Genomic DNA, 15758 nt, shown 5'->3' with positions numbered 1-15758 from the left:
CTGACAAGAACCCTTCCTCAGTACAGTCTAGCCAACACATAAAGTCCGAACCGCTGAATTGAGCTTTTAAATTTGCTACTTGTATCTCATGCCTATTGAATAGCTGTGTTTGAAACTTTGTCCATTTTTCATCTAATAAAAGGTATTTACCATACCAGTGTATCTGAAACTGAACACCACATCTTTACTTAATAATAAACACCAGTAGCTAAATGTCTTACCAATCGCGTTTTGGTTTGTGCAGATTATGGCAAAGATACGGCTCGGTTCGTATCACAGAAATAAAGTATTTTACTGTTCCTGAAAACTGTTTAGATTTTTTTTCCTGAGCTGTTCTCTTTTTCCTCTCAGTCCCCCCAGGTGTAAACTTCCTCTGCCTTGAAACTTTCCCCCTGCGGGCTGGACCAGATGCAATTATTTCCTGAAATATTTAATCTGGCAGTGTTAACTTTGGCCAGTCGAAGTAAACGTAAGCGAGTGAAGACACGATAGTAAAAATTTAACTCTGTTCCCTGAAGCCAGATACCCACTGCAACACCAGCAGGCAGGAGCCAGAAGCCTGGGATGACACAGACATCGCACGCTGGACAACCAGCCCCGTAGCCAGAGATGACCGGCTTCCTCTCAGACCTGGTAAGTACTTGGTGAGGGATTTACATCTCTGATATTTCTGTCTGCTGTTGGTTGGCAGGCAGAGTTTTTGAAAGGCAGGGAACAGGACTGGATGTTGCCAGCTGTGACCACAGACAGGGATATTTACGGGAGCCTGCAGCGTTCATCTTCTGGCTATGGCTGAGCTGAACTCAGAGGTGCTGCCTTGCTCATCAGTGTAACACCTTCAGTTAGCACAGTCCTTGTTCAAGAAAGAGCTCCCAGCTTCGGCTCACCACAGTGAGCCTCTCTTCTAGGAAAGAGAATATGGCAGGGCACCTCTGAAGGGCAATTCTTCATTCATTCTCAGCATATTCACTGTCCTGTTGCAAAGGTTGCTGCGGTGCAAATGTAACAGCAGCACTGATTGTGCATTTTTGGATCTGTAAGCAACCAGAAAAGCATCACAGTGCAATGCCTATTTTCCAAAGCTCCTGGGAAATTAAGATGACTGTGCTGCTTGAGACAGGCAGGGCAGGAGTTCAGAACTGACCATGGTAATAGCAGCTAGAGAAGAGACCTTCCTCCTGTAGCACAGCTTGAGCAGAATCAGCACAGAATGCACAGCTGTCACAAAGCTTGTATTTGCTGTTCCCTCCTCTCCATGTAGGTAGAAAACATGGATTCTGTCACACTGACAGAAACCTGAGTGGAAAAACATGCTACATGCAACATTAGTCTGGTTTTCTGCCCATTTTAGACTTGTTTGTTTGTTTAATTTTTAGCTGCTATGGGCAATTTCAGGGGGCTTTGCCACAACCCTCGAATTGAGGGATCCCTGTGCAGGGGCCTGAAGGGCAGCTAGCCCAGCAGCTACTCTCAGTTAACATAGGAAAGATCCTCTGGGTACTTGGGCACTGGGCTTGGGCACTATGGCGGGCAGGGGTCCGAGCTGCAAATAGCCCAGGCACTGCCCAGGTAGCAGAGAGGAAGGTAAGGCCTCCTGCCCCAAAACCACTCTCACATGTATTAGCCCTGGGGTGTGGAACAACCTTCTGCTTGTCACTCTGTTAACTGATGATCAGGAGGAGAGGGAAAGGTAACGCTGCAGTCTGCATTTCCCCCAGCTGGCTGTAGGGAAGTCCCAGCAGGATGTACCCCTGCAAGTTCCTTGAACAAATGTTTCTAGAGAATGATCGACACGTTTAAGGCACAGACTGGTGTGACTACAAGCCTTTTTAAAACCTTTTTAAAAAGGTTTTGTTCTACCTTTGCAGGTACAGTACCAGGGGCTCTTTCAAATGATCGCTGTCCTGGGGATCGGTGGAACATTCCAAAATGGCTTTCAGGTTTCTACAATCACCTACATGTCTCAGGTAGGTAACGATTCACACAGCACACTGGTGAATGGTGTCACTGAGTCTGCATTCTTGTCTGAGGATGCTCCTCTGACAGCCAGCAGGGGCTTCATCACTCTGTTCTCCTCTCATGTTTCATTCTCATTACTGTGCTACTGTGTAAAGCAGAACATGTCAAAGTGCTGAAAACAGTAGGAAAGAGAGAGTTGTTTATAGAGCTGTTCCTCAAAGAGGCACCGACAGGCGTGGCCTTTGTCTGCCCGTAAACTCACAGCACGTGTCTGCTCCTGGGGAACCACTTGGCACGCTTACAGCCCATCCGCAGGGTAGACAAACAGAGCAAGGCAAGTGAAGCACGCTGTAAGAAAATGTCTGCTTCCCTCCACTGACCACAGGTAAAAATGCTGAGGCTTCTTATTTAGTAGAAATCACATTATGGCAAGTTATTATTATTAAGAGTGTTGTTTGGCAGAGAAAAAACAACACATCCACAGAACTCTACGGGGCAGTTCACATTTTCCTAACCACAGGTCCAGGCCTTGGTTCCTCTGATTTCAGGAGCAACAAAACAAAGAACAAACTCCTCCTGCTGGCAAAATCAACGTAGTGTACTCTACTACACTATGGCTATTAGCTAATGCAAACTTTTAGAGTCTGTATGGAATAGTGGCTTCGGCTGAAGCAACAAAATTGTGTTCTAACTGTAATAAAATACATGCAGTGGAGCCATGGTTATTGTTAACGAGAATCCTTTTTTCTGTCTCAGCACGTTAAGGCTTTCATTAATGAAACGTGGCTGGAGCGATACGGCTACCCCATCCACCAGGATAACCTCCTGTTTCTGTGGTCCATCACCGTGTCCATCTTTGGCATAGGAGGTCTCGTGGGATCCTCAGGAAGCAGATACCTCACTGTCAAGTATGGCAAGTATGTATGTTTAAAGAATTTGTCGATCAGGTCTTAACCTAAAGAAATGACAGTTGGCGTTTTTAAATGTGAGATAGATTTTCAGGCTTAGTACTAGCTGTAATACAGCCGGCTTGGCAGTGGTGTCAACAAATTCTGCTGCCCTTGTCCTGCAGCACTGCCAGTCCTTTGTGCTGCCGGCCGGTCACACCAGACGCAGTCAGGGAGGCTGGGTTACTACTGGCACGGAGGAAAGGCAGCCTCCTGGCTGAAGGCAGAGTGTTTCTTGGAGGTGCTACTCACAACACAGCAGCATCAAGATGCTCCAAAGTGTTACATCAATGTGCTCCATGGTAGATTTTCAAGTGCAGAAAAGCAAGAAGACTTTTTCTCTGCTACAAAACCCAGAAGCGTTCCCAAACTCCCAGGTCTAGCCATGAGTCCTTGTACACACACCTTTTCCCTTCCTCATCTCCCACTCCCTGGGTTACATGGGAAAGAAACTTCAATGTATGATCCAGAAGGGAGCCAGCATTGGCTGGCAGTCATCTCCTAGAAATGATGGCGCTCATACATTTGCCAGGGAATCTGGAAAAAGCCTTTTTTTGCAAGGGCCTTTCTCTGCTGACCATACTAAGAACAACCTTGGCTTTAGTGAATTCTCCCTGTTCATATCCTGAGCTAGCTGGATGACAATATAATTCTGTGTACTAGGGACACAGTATCTAGTGTCAACAGGTGGAGGGTCATATTTTGTCCCTGTCCACATACGCATAACTTGACAAAACTAGCAAGATAAATTTCACTCAGGACATCCTACGTGCCAAGAGCTTAAATGCCAATTCCCTCCTGATCTACAAAAATTCTTTTGACTTTCTTGCACTTACAGAAAAAAATGTCTCCTGTGCAACAATCTCCTTATGATAACTGCAGCATCTGTCATGGGCTGCAGCAAAATGGCCCGGTCCTTCGAGATGATCCTAATTGGGCGCTTCCTGTGTGGCGTAAGTGCAGGTAGGTGACTGCTCCCACGGGTCAGCACCCTCTCCCAAAATGGCACATCTTTATTCAAAGTATATAACCCTTCACTAAGAAAATAAAATCTTAAAGTCAGTGATCCCTTGTCAGAAGATCATCTATAACAATCGGCAATAAAGAGCCTAGTTATTACTAATTCTGCTTATACCAAATGAAATTCAGCTTTGCCACATGCATGAATATTCAGAGCTGTCAGAAATGTTTTGATGCTATTTAAAACTTTTTTTTTTTCTATTGGAAAAATAGATGCAGTGTTACTGTAATATTGACAAACAGTACTTGAAATTGTATGAGACATGGTTTAAATCTAGAAATCTAGTATTCTCATAAGGCTCCAGAAAACCAGGCTGTTTAAAGTCATGGCCATTTCATTTGACTCTGTACATATTTCAGGAATGTTCTACATTGAACCTGTTTTTAAGCTGTAAGTCCTTGGGGTTAGTACAAAGAGCTGGGAGTAATCAAGTAAAATCAGTCCTGGTAGGTAGTCCATATACAGAGAAATCATCCTGTGCTAGGACCAGTATGCCTTGTATTTGTCTCCTACACAAAAGGGTGCTCTTCCACTCAGTTTTGGATATTCACAAGAATGCCTATTTTAACTTATTTTATTAGAAATTAATGTCTGTGTTTCAAACAACCAAATTTTGTAAATTGCTTCTCTGACATACAGCCACATTGAAGAACAACAGTCTTTTGAGAATTACTCACCTACAGTGGCCCTGCTATGATCTAAAGCCTGTATCTTGCCTCATGCAAAGACTTAATTTTTGTTAAAAAGATTGCATATCTCCATCACTTTGCCATCACACTAAGCCAGGAGAAGAAAATGTTGTGTTCAAATCAGATAAGATGGCCTGTGACCATCATATCAGGAAAAACCTCTTGTTCCCAGCTAGATTTCAGAATTTCTGAGTTATTAAGTACTTCACTGATAGCTGGAAACATCAACTCTGCCTAAAGCCAATGTTATTGCTGTACAGTAAAAAAGAAATACTCATGCCTCCCCCCAAATCATGTACAAATCAACACTGAATATAACACCACTTACTTTAATCTGCTATGGACTGACCATACCAGCTCGTCCATAACATCATGTCAAAAAGGGCTGAGATTATGCAGGCTGATTACATGTAAATTAGATATTACTACAGGGTGTTTAGATATTCAGCACTTGCATGCTCTATTTCCTCTAAAATCTGCTAAGATTCAAAAGAGACACTGTGATGAGGCAACATCCCTGAGGTGTGCATTTCCTAAGATCAGAAAACTGCACTGTGCAAATAGGGCAGGAACCAAACGGTTTTGCAGAAAGCGTTAGAAAATCTGGTACTGAAAAATCTCACACCTGGGTTGAGATTTGGTGCATGAAGCAGCTATGTTCGGTACTGCTTAATTTTTTACATTCAGTTTTATTTCCCATGGTTATGAATGTCTTCTTGCTTCTCTCCCATAATTCCCTCCTCACCTCAAGGCCTTTGCGTTCCCTTACATCATCAATATGTTGGGGAAGTTTCCCCTAAGAAGCTACGTGGATTTGCAAACTCCACTGCCTCTTTCTTTTGGTCACTGGGAAAAGCCACAGGGCAAATTGCAGGACAAAGGTATAGTACAACTGATTTACCACCCAATTCATACCTGGACCTCCTCTACCTTTTGCTTCTTCCTCTGCTTCTCCATCCACTCCTTTCTCTTCTCAAAAACCAATGCAATGAACTTTTATTCTACACATGTGTGTTTTATCCCCTCCAGGGAGCTGCTGGGCAGTCAGTCCCTGTGGCCCGTGCTGATGGCCTCCTGTGGAATTCCTGCACTGGTCCAGCTGCTCACCCTGCCCTTCTTCCCTGAGTCCCCACCTTATCTTCTCATACACAAAGGAGACCAGGAAGGATGCAAGAAAGGTAACTGAGGGCTTCGGGTTCCTGTTCCGCATTTGGTTTTCAATTGGTTTGTGATGTTTGCTTTCCCCATGCCAAAAAAGTTTCCCCCTGCTCATTTCTAAGGTGACTCTGTGAATATCCACAAAGTATATTTTTGTCGTAGTTCCACTTAGAACATGAAACTACTTCTCCTTACCATTCTGTAATAATAAAACATTTTATATTCAGCTGACACCCCCTGAGCAGTTTAATGATAAATGATAAATAATGATAAATGACACATGGCTGTTTGCACTGCAGGGGCTCCACAAGGCACCACTCAGCTCTGGTTGTTGGCTTTGTACCATGCTTATACCCTGAGAGAAGGTGGAAGGGAGAAAAGCAGACCCATGGGCAGGGAGGGAGTCGTTGTTCACCCCACTAGGTCCCCTGTCAGAACAGGCTCCTCTGTACAAGAGGGTACCAGGGCTCTGGAACGCACCATAGGACATCAGCGCCTCACACCACAGACACAGCCCACGTGTGCTGTTCTGACAGAGATATGCATCACCTCTTAACAAACTCCTCAGTCAACAAACAACAGAGCCGAATTAACATGGCAGGTCTCACTCTCATTCTCCTCCACAGCCATAAGGCAGCTTTGGGGTGAAGGCCATCACCAAGCAGAGATTGATGACATCATGAAAGAGAAGGCAACAATGAAAAACACCAAGATCTTGAGTGTCCTGGAGCTAATGAAAGAACCAGCTTTCCGTTGGCAGCTGTACATGATAATTATTCTTAGTGCCACAGTTCAGCTAAGTGGCATCAGTGCAGTTGAGTGCATTTCCCCCTTAAAGTCTCAAAACATTTGCTGACAACCTTAGAGACATCTCATGGCTCTCAGGAGCTCTCCTCATTTTCCTCAGGTTTCTCAGCCACAGTTTGTTTTCTGCCAACCCTCCTACACAGCAGCAGCAGCAGCATGCAGAGCTTGGCCAGGCTCTGTGTGTGACATCCTTTTGCCCAACTCTTGGTCCTTGCTGGAGTTAACATCCTCTGTTATTATTTAACAGCCATTTTGGGGCAGCTGCTACAAGGCCCCAGAACCTGCTTCTACAAATGAGCCCACCTTATCTTGGCAAAAACCAGAGCATAATTTTATGTTACTGCTGCCTGCAGCTGCTGCTATTTGGCCATTGTCCCTCAGCATCCTAAGGAGCACACGTGTTGGGACGGCAGTACACACTCCAACTTTAAAGCTAATCAAGGAGCAGACTCACAGTTCTGGCGGCTTCTGCAGTTCTTCTCCTCTTCCTCAGATCAGAACTTCTCTGGGACCATTTTGAAGCCACAGCTTTGCAATCGTCTGTGTCATTCCTCCACGTGTAGCTTCACGGTGCAGCAACATCTGTGAAGGAAATACATAACTGAGTCTGCCACAGCTTAAACTGGAACCTTTCCTTCTCAGCAAAGTTCCAAATAGAGCAGAGATACTTGAAAAGAAAAGATGTTTGTTCTGCTCCCTCTTGATTCCATAGCCCATGATATTCTTTCTTGGGAAAGAAGGATATACCCTACAGTGATGTTCTTGGATAGGCTCCAGAAATGATGATATACCTGGCTGTTTCTGAAAGCCCCTAAATCAGGTCTATGCAACCTTAATTACATTGCAGCAGCTGGAGGTCCTTTTACCACAGAATTTTATCTTTCATAAAATTAATTAATCAATAATGTTTTACAATGTTTTTGTCTGCCAAAAAAGTGAGTACTACCTAAAAGAGTGCAGAAATCTAGCTTACTCCAAAGCTGAGCCACATCCTCCTCAGCTACTAGCTTGCATCCAGGGCAGTGGCACACAGACATGGCTAAGAAATCATTGCATTCTTGTCTTACAGTTTTATATTTGTTTGTTTTTTCCTAGATTTATTTTTATACTTTTGAAGTCCTCCAGGCAGCTGGCTTTGATGACAGAATGATCTCCTATATGACCCTCTCTGTTGGGCTTTCGGAACTTTTAGCTGCTATGGTCTGTGTAAGTCACATTACTGTGGGAATGGGTCGTAATTTGCTTTTCTAGCACCGACACCAGTGTGATTTCTGTCCCTCAGAGCTCCATCATTGAGCGTCTGGGCAGGAAAACGCTCGTAAGAGGAGGCTATTGCATCATGGGTTCACTGCTAGCTGCCATCACAGTGACTCTCTCCCTACAGGTAAGGAAACTCTTCTGGCAGGTCTCTTTCCAGTATCTATTCTATTTTAACATCTGCTCAACATGCTACTGAGAAAGAAAAGTGAGGCTTAGAAGTGCCAAAGTAACATCTGTGTTAACAGCTTACCTCTGGGGCAGATGAAGGGAATAGTCTAAAGATCAAGTTTGTCTGTAGATAGGATTAAACCCTCTCTTAGCCAGCACTCTCTATACTCCTGCCTCCCCAAGTTCACGCGCTCAGCGAGGAGCACAGAAAGCACTGAGATACTAGCTGTGAGTCCTGGTTTCATCGGGCTGCAAGCACCAACCACTGGCCAGCATAAACTAAAAGACAGTCATAGGTAAATGGCCTTTCTCTGCATGCAGCTCTTAACAAGCCAGTGAAAAAAAAAAAAAAAAAAGAAAAAGAAAACAAACAAACAAGCAAACAAAAACCCACACACACCAAAACAGACTCTTTGCATTGGTTAACTTGAAGTTTAACTGCTGCTGAAGAGACTGGAAATGCACGTATTTGTTCACATACTGCAGAGCAGTTCACCTCTGTAATGCTGTCATTGCTGGAACTTTAGAAACGAGTCTCCTGGGTCACCAGCACTGACCCAGGAGCTCTCCCATAGAGACTACTGCAAAATTGCCCTGGAAGCAAGGTGGCAGCAGACTTCCATTTCTGTTTCATTCATGAAGGATCTTAGACACAGGAGAGAGAAATCTTTTCTTAAAACATTTTGTCTTATATCTTCTTGACTAAGATCTAGGAAATTTCCTTTTCAGTAGAATTATTATAGCTATCACCTGTCAAAAGCAAAAAAAAAGATGTGATTTGGCCTTCCTGTATCTCTAAGGATTAGGGGAAGCACTGTGGGGTCAAGGAGGAAAAAGGTCAGGGTGGAAAAGAGCTGTTTGGGCAACCTTTAATTGAAGGCTTCTAAGCTTGACAGCTATTCCCCACCAGCAAATCTGCTTCTCTGCACACCTAACAGAAACCTCACTGCTCCATCCGTGGAAAGAAGTACTCACATTTCTTTGCCTGTTCCCACACACTGGATATTGCTTCTTGAAGTGACAATGTTGGAAAACAATAAGCTTCTATAACCTATTTAACCTGCTAACCTAATTAACAGATTTCATCCAGAACTTGTGTATGGTTTTCTTACTGTGATTTTTTTCCCCAGGATTGGTATTTCTGGATGCCATACTGCAGCCTTTGTCTGATTATCTTGTTTGTAGTTGTCTTTGGAATTGGGCCAGGTAAGAACTTAATTCAAAAGAAATAAAGGAATCAAGTCATGTGAACTAATTCATATGGCTGGGAAAAATACTGCATAATATTGCATAACAGTTAGCATAAGTAAATTCATTTAACCTAACCTTGTAGTCATTTAAACGTTGTTCAGTCACTGGCCAGAAACTTCCGTGTCATCAGGTTTGGGTTTTTCTAATGAGAGACTGAGAGACCAATGAAGGAAGAGAGCAAAAAGAGCTCACCAGAAAACCAGAAAATATAGAACACGAGCTGATGGGTAAAAGATTTCTTAGAAGTACTAAGAAAGAAAGCGAAAAAGAAAAGCAAGAGTTCTTTCAAATTCTGTGTCATATAATATTACTTCTTTTCACAAATGAGCAGCAGTGTAGATGCCATCCTTTGGAGGAGCTCTTTTCCTAATGTATGCTACCTACTCCTCTTTAATGTAAAAAGCCTATTTTTGAGCATTTGCCTTCCCACACGGCAGGTGGAGTTATTTTCCTAACTCAAAGCTGGCAAAGTTCAGTGACTTCAAAACAGAACTGAAATGCCCAGGAAGTGAATCTGGGATGATCACTTATTGTTGATCTAGCAACATCATACTGGGAATTCTGGTATATAAGAATCATTATTCCATACTTTTTTCATGAGAAGATGTCAGATTTTTGCAAGTGTTAAACTGCTAATTCTAGAATCTTCCCAATGAATTTATTTGAATAAATCAATATTTAAATAAAGTGATGTCTAGCTGCTTGTAAGACACCACAAACACTTTCTTTCCTAAACGAGAGCAACATACTCACAACTTTTGAATGCCAGTCCATGACAGCAGCACCTGTTTGCTGACTGTGCAATGGTAACATGCAATCCGAACATCCAAATGAAACACATCGGCAAGTAATTCTTACTCCACTCTCCTTTCAGCTGGTGCCACAATTTCCATCAGGGCTGAAATTTTCCAGATGTCGTGCAGACCACCCGCCTTTGTGATCGGCGCTGTTCTCAACTGGCTGGGCATCTTTGTGATCGGAACAACCTTCCCCTTCATCGTGGTGAGTCGCCGTCCCCGGGACACGGCCCCGCCGCTAGGCTCCAGAGCCAGCCATGGGACAGGAAGGAGAGCAGCAGGAGATGACAGTGGCACTTTAGAGAGGTCTTGGTGTCTGCTCTCCCGAGACCACTTTTGCAAGTGTCAGGCCCAGATTTGCTCAGGAGACCGATTCAAACTCAAATGCTTGTCAAAGGCCAAAATGCAAAGAATCCCTTATCAACTTCACAGTACCTTAGGACCCAAATACAAAATCTGTCCCAAGGAAGTGACAAGTGAAGAGATTTGCTCATCTTGCTCTCTTTCTTGCTCTGCTCTCCCCTGCAGGAAAGACTCAAGCAATTCTGTTTCCTCATCTTTATGGGGGTACTTTTCACTTCAGGGACAATTGTTCACCTGTTCCTTCCAGAAACAAAAGGGAAGTCAATTGTGGAAATCACAGAAGAATTTAATAAGCTAAACTTTAAGAAGAAGTGTGTTCCAGCAACTCCAAACCATGTCATGGAGGATTACACCTACTGCACCAGGCTTTGACTGCCCAGCAGGAGGAGTCAGGCTTTCTTACAAGGAAGAAAGAAGACATTCATCATTTTCTGACTAGCAAGCTGGTCCAAATGGGCTGTCAGCTTTCAATCTGTCTCCTACAAGGTTTTCCTCTTGCCAAAATATCACATTTCAAAAGCACTCCGCTCCGGCAGCTTAGAGAAGGAGTGATGGCTGATATTAGCAGGATAGACTTGGGTGACTCAAGAGCATCTTGGCTTAACCTGCTGATGTATAAATCTCTTTTATAACAGAGCAATTAATACACACTGAAAGTACATGCAGAATTTGTAAATACGCTGCTGAACACACAAAAAGGGAAGACCAATGATCTCCCGTCTCTCTCTGATTTATGAGTGTTCCTGAAACGGGAATAGTAAAGTTCTTGGCTTGCTACCTCTGGCTAGATTTCAGTCCATGACAGATTAAAGAATAAAAATAATGGAATAGGAGAGAAATTCTTTGTTTCTTTAGACTCAACTGAATAATCAAACCTTCCCAGGTTCCCATGCTTAAATGCCATGTTTTTCTTCTGTTGTCAGACTTTCAGTCTAGTTTGTTTGTTTGTTTCATTCTTCAATCCTTTTGGAATGAAGTTTTTCATATCAGCAGCCCTCCTTGGCTTGGCTTAACCTTAATATAATTATTTTTGCTTAAAGAAAAAAAAAATCAATCATTTGATTCTAAGCTCAGAATTGTTCATGAAAAAGTATGGGTAAAAATTTGCTATTCAGCTCTTCTCTGGGCTTGTTTCAGTGCCAATACAGCTAACGAAGTCATGGATGGAACCCAGTTGCCAGAAAAGACAGGCACCTGGAGTCATTTCGGGCACGCTCTGCTATCTTGTCCATCAGCATCATCACCTCTGAGCTCCCGCAGCTACCTTGTGGGCAGTGAATGCCACAACAGTTTAGCTGCTGCTTTCCACAGTTGCTTTGTGTGACTTTTGGCACACAGTTTACCCCAGCAGAACCACCCCAGGCTGGAACTCCTAGCAGTAAAAGAGTATCTGTGGTTTTACAGTTTCTGTTAAAAACAGCTGTAAATACCTTGCTGTATGTACAGCAGGCAGTCAGCAAAAGCTAAGACATTGTCCAGCTCTTGGGTGTGTGCAAGGCTCCTCTCTGGGGTATATTTCTCTACCGTGACTCGGAAGCAATCACACAGCCTCCTATTTCAGGGAAGTGCAATCAGCACAGACTCTTCCGTTATTGTTCTATGCAAGCGTAGATACTGACAGCTGGAGGGATGACTGGAAATGTTATATTCCTTGAATATTTTGTCAGACTCATACAGCTAAGTAAGTTTTACAGTAACAGTGAGAACTGTAACTCATAACATGTAAGGCATTCATTTAAGCATTTCCAACAATAATTTATGATTAATGACAGTCTCGTAGGAATTTTGCCAATTTTTTCAAGAAGGCAGTCTGCACAGAGAAAAGGAGACAAAATGACAGAGTATGTTAAATGTATCATATGCATGTTTTCTAACTTCCAAATTTAGTGTCATATGCCATTCCCAATGATCACTGTTGCAGGAACGGATGCAATGTCAGTTCCCACATTGATCTATAACCAACATCTGGGCTTCAGTTCACTTACTGCAGGTCTTCAAACTGTGGAAGATGTTCAAGGCCATATGAATTGAGTTCCTAATTCTTCTTCCTTCTGTATATAGTTAAAGATCAAGAGAGTTTGTGAGCCTTATAGGCCACAATCTTATAAAGTACTGCAAGGATTAATTTCACAAGAGACATTTTTTGAAATATGCAAGCTCGTGGGATTTTCTTTTTTTTTTTTTTTTTTCCAGAAATTGTCTAATTTTCTGCACATTTTCCTCTATTAATGGGAAGCTCACACAATCCTAGTAGCAAAGCAATACTATAAGCAAGAACGTGAAAAAGGCTAAGGTTTACAGTGGTGCAAAATATACCAATTAAAATCTAAACACACTAGCCTTACATAGTAGCGAAAGTGTTTGCATCTCTGATATTGCTTTGACTGGCATATTTACTTCAACTAAGATGACACTATTCAAAATATGAATTCAATTGTTCATTTTAACTGTTGCTTATTTTTCATTGGAAATGTTAAACATAATAAAAATGGCAGATGAACTTATAATAAGACTTCTGGCCTCCACAAGTGTTTCTTCCGCAACAGCAGGATGACCCTCAGGAACAGCTGACTAGAAAAGTTACAGGCGTACACATCCTTCCACGACTGGGATTTTTCATTACTTCTGTCTTTCATATTGAGTGAAGTTTAAGACCTCTCACTAAAAGATAATCTTTGAAACATAGACAGTCCATAAACTCAGAAAAGCCCCCAAATTTTCACAGTGTTCTATATATGTAACAACATAATCAAAAACTACCAGTCATTTGGAGATGACAATATAGAAAGGAAATCTTTCCTTGTAGAAAGGAAACCTCAACTTTTGCAAAACAGAATTCTCTTTTCCTAACCATTCATTCTGAAGAAAATCCTTCATTCCCTTACCACAATACCTGACTTCTTTGGAAATATAAGCAGAGTGGCACCGTGTAGCATTGCTGGAGTGACTCTCTGGTGAGCCACTTCTCTGATCTCAGTTATTCATTAGAGGCTGTTAGGAAAGCCTTCTCCATCAGCTCCTCAGCAGGAAGCGAGCAGATGCCCTATGGAACATTAATGTGACAACGAAGTGGAACAGCTGTTTGGAGCACAGGTCAACATTCGTCTGTGCTCAGTGGAGCAAGAACTGTATTCCGGTAACAGCCTGGTGGAGGGATGAAAAAGCAAAAATGTATGGTTCAAATGCACAGAGCTGGAGTATCTGCAATACTTGATTGCACACAACATAACGACTAGTTACATTGGCACCCCTGCTTACTCGTTTCAGTCTTAGCAATCTAGGCTTTCTTTAATGTTTTTGTGTCAGCAAGAATAAAAGTTGTCAAAAGCCTTCTAACAGTATCCCAGAGTCATCTGAGAAGGACCTACGGCATATCAGTGATACTTCAGAGAACTGTGTGAAGCCCATCCAGAAAGTCAGAGCGCAGTCTGCGCTCCGGGAGGTGGCAGGCACGGAGGTCACTGCTGAGAAGCTTCAGGAGCACGACACACACTGTTTCTTTCAGAGACATCAGCTGATAGGTAAGGCACGTCTCAAATACTGCCTGTAACTGAGGTAGATATAAACACTTTAAAACTGGATCAGAGAACTGCTATTAGATAGACACACACACATACACACAGACACAATTCGGTTAGTTGGACTATATTAAGGAAGGCTTAGGATAGCTTTGCATATGTGTCTCAAATGGCCAGAAGGTTGCAAGATAAATAACTAAATGGCCTGATGATCTCCTGTTCCAATCACAATATGACTGAAGGATATCTGTAAGAACCTAGTTAGCAGTAATTATGAAACTGCACATGTAATGAAGGGTGCGTCAGCACAGCGTAAGCTGTACGAGCACCGAAGCAGTACAGTACCTAACCAACGTAAATGAAGAAGTGCATTACAGGAGAAAAACTATTAACCTGCCCAAAGTGGGAGTCCTAAAATTAAAGTACAAAAGTAAAGACAAAAAGTCACAGTATGTATAATGCAAAATAAGTAGAAATAGGGGAAAGAGAACATAAGAAAACTAGTCTAACAGCAGTGTTTAAGAAGGAATGTCCCAGGCTGGCAGCTACTTACCATTGCCTGCTTGTGTCTTCCCCCTGTGCCACCTAAACAAGGCCGGTACTAGAATTAGCATGGCATGTCTGTCCCTTGGTAGATGCACTGTATGTTGTTTCAACTTTACATGACTTTATGGAAAAATAAATTAATTCTTAGCATCAAAGGGATGATCTCACTCATTTTCTAACATGGACTTCTCTGCTGGAGAAGCCAATCTGGAATTAAAAAAAAAGCACATGAACTCTCAGCTCACAACAAAAACAAAGTCAACTTCTTTATGAGGACCACACAGAGATGGGACAAATGGCCAGGTGGCACTACATGCTACATCTCAGGCATTAACCAGAGAATTTGTGAATATTCTTTGCCGGTGATGTATTTTCTATTATGACTACTTGCATCCAACAAGCCTTTTCTGATTTCTTCATCTTCTTTAACTGAATCACAGAATCACAGAATTTCTAGGTTGGAAGAGACCTCAAGATCATCGAGTCCAACCTCTGACCTAACGCTAACAGTCCCCACTAAACCATATCCCTAAGCTCTACATCTAAATGTCTTTTAAAGACTTCCAGGGATGGTGACTCCACCACTTCCCTGGGCAGCCTGAAGTGTAAAGGGTAAATGATATCTGAGCCATTTACCAATTTAATACATGCAAAACCCTCTTAACCATTAAATAAATCAAATTAAAGCCTGCAGATGTTCTATCTGAAGTAAGAGACAGCACTCCAACTATGCAGGTTACAAGACTGATGTTGAATCTTCCTCTCCCAGCAAAGGAAAATAGGCTACTCCTAAATATTTATCTGCTCAGGCCTGCTGTGCTGCTGTAGAAGTGTTAAGCTCTTTCCCACTATATGCCAAAGTCCTATAGTTCACTGTCGGAGCCACATCTAAAATTCCCAATAACACTGCCTCTCCATTTCTCAGCTTATACTGAAAAATAAGCAAGTTAAAACTATTGGAATTCTGATTAAAATCTACGTCTCTGCTCCTGATATAATAAATATTTCAGCCAATGGTTACGTCTAGCACAAGATGGAATTCACAAAATGTATGGGTTCCTTGAATGGGAGACTGTCTTGGTTACTTGGACAAGACATAACCATTGGTTGAAATATTTAATCCAGCAATTCTAAACTTTGTACAACAGCTGAAATATGTGTAATTAACTCAAAAACCTTTCAAGTAAACTTTAACTTCAGTAACATGCGACTAGTTCACTGACGTTGCTAATTGCATAATGTGAGCTTTTGCTTCTTTTGGCAGGTACTAGTCA

The 15758-nt window shown here is 42.4% G+C and overlaps 1 protein-coding gene across 1 annotated transcript; it reads left to right on the top strand.

Moving 5' to 3' along the window:
* Window positions 1–609: 609 nt before the first annotated feature.
* On the top strand, window positions 610–10792 carry LOC116495944 (solute carrier family 2, facilitated glucose transporter member 11-like). The gene is made up of 12 exons (XM_032198681.1): window positions 610–633; window positions 1869–1967; window positions 2716–2876; window positions 3745–3869; window positions 5368–5497; window positions 5646–5794; window positions 6401–6588; window positions 7677–7787; window positions 7864–7965; window positions 9140–9215; window positions 10135–10262; window positions 10586–10792. Exons 1-12 carry the CDS (start codon window positions 610–612, stop codon window positions 10790–10792), a joined length of 1500 nt encoding a protein of 499 aa, XP_032054572.1.
* The last annotated feature ends 4966 nt before the right edge of the window (window positions 10793–15758 follow it).

The sequence above is a fragment of the Aythya fuligula genome, chromosome 17 (genome assembly GCF_009819795.1).
Source record: "Aythya fuligula isolate bAytFul2 chromosome 17, bAytFul2.pri, whole genome shotgun sequence".
Classification (NCBI taxonomy): Eukaryota; Metazoa; Chordata; class Aves; order Anseriformes; family Anatidae; genus Aythya; species Aythya fuligula.
The sequence above is the reverse complement of the archived record's forward strand: the minus strand, read 5'-3'. Positions and strand labels throughout refer to the sequence as shown.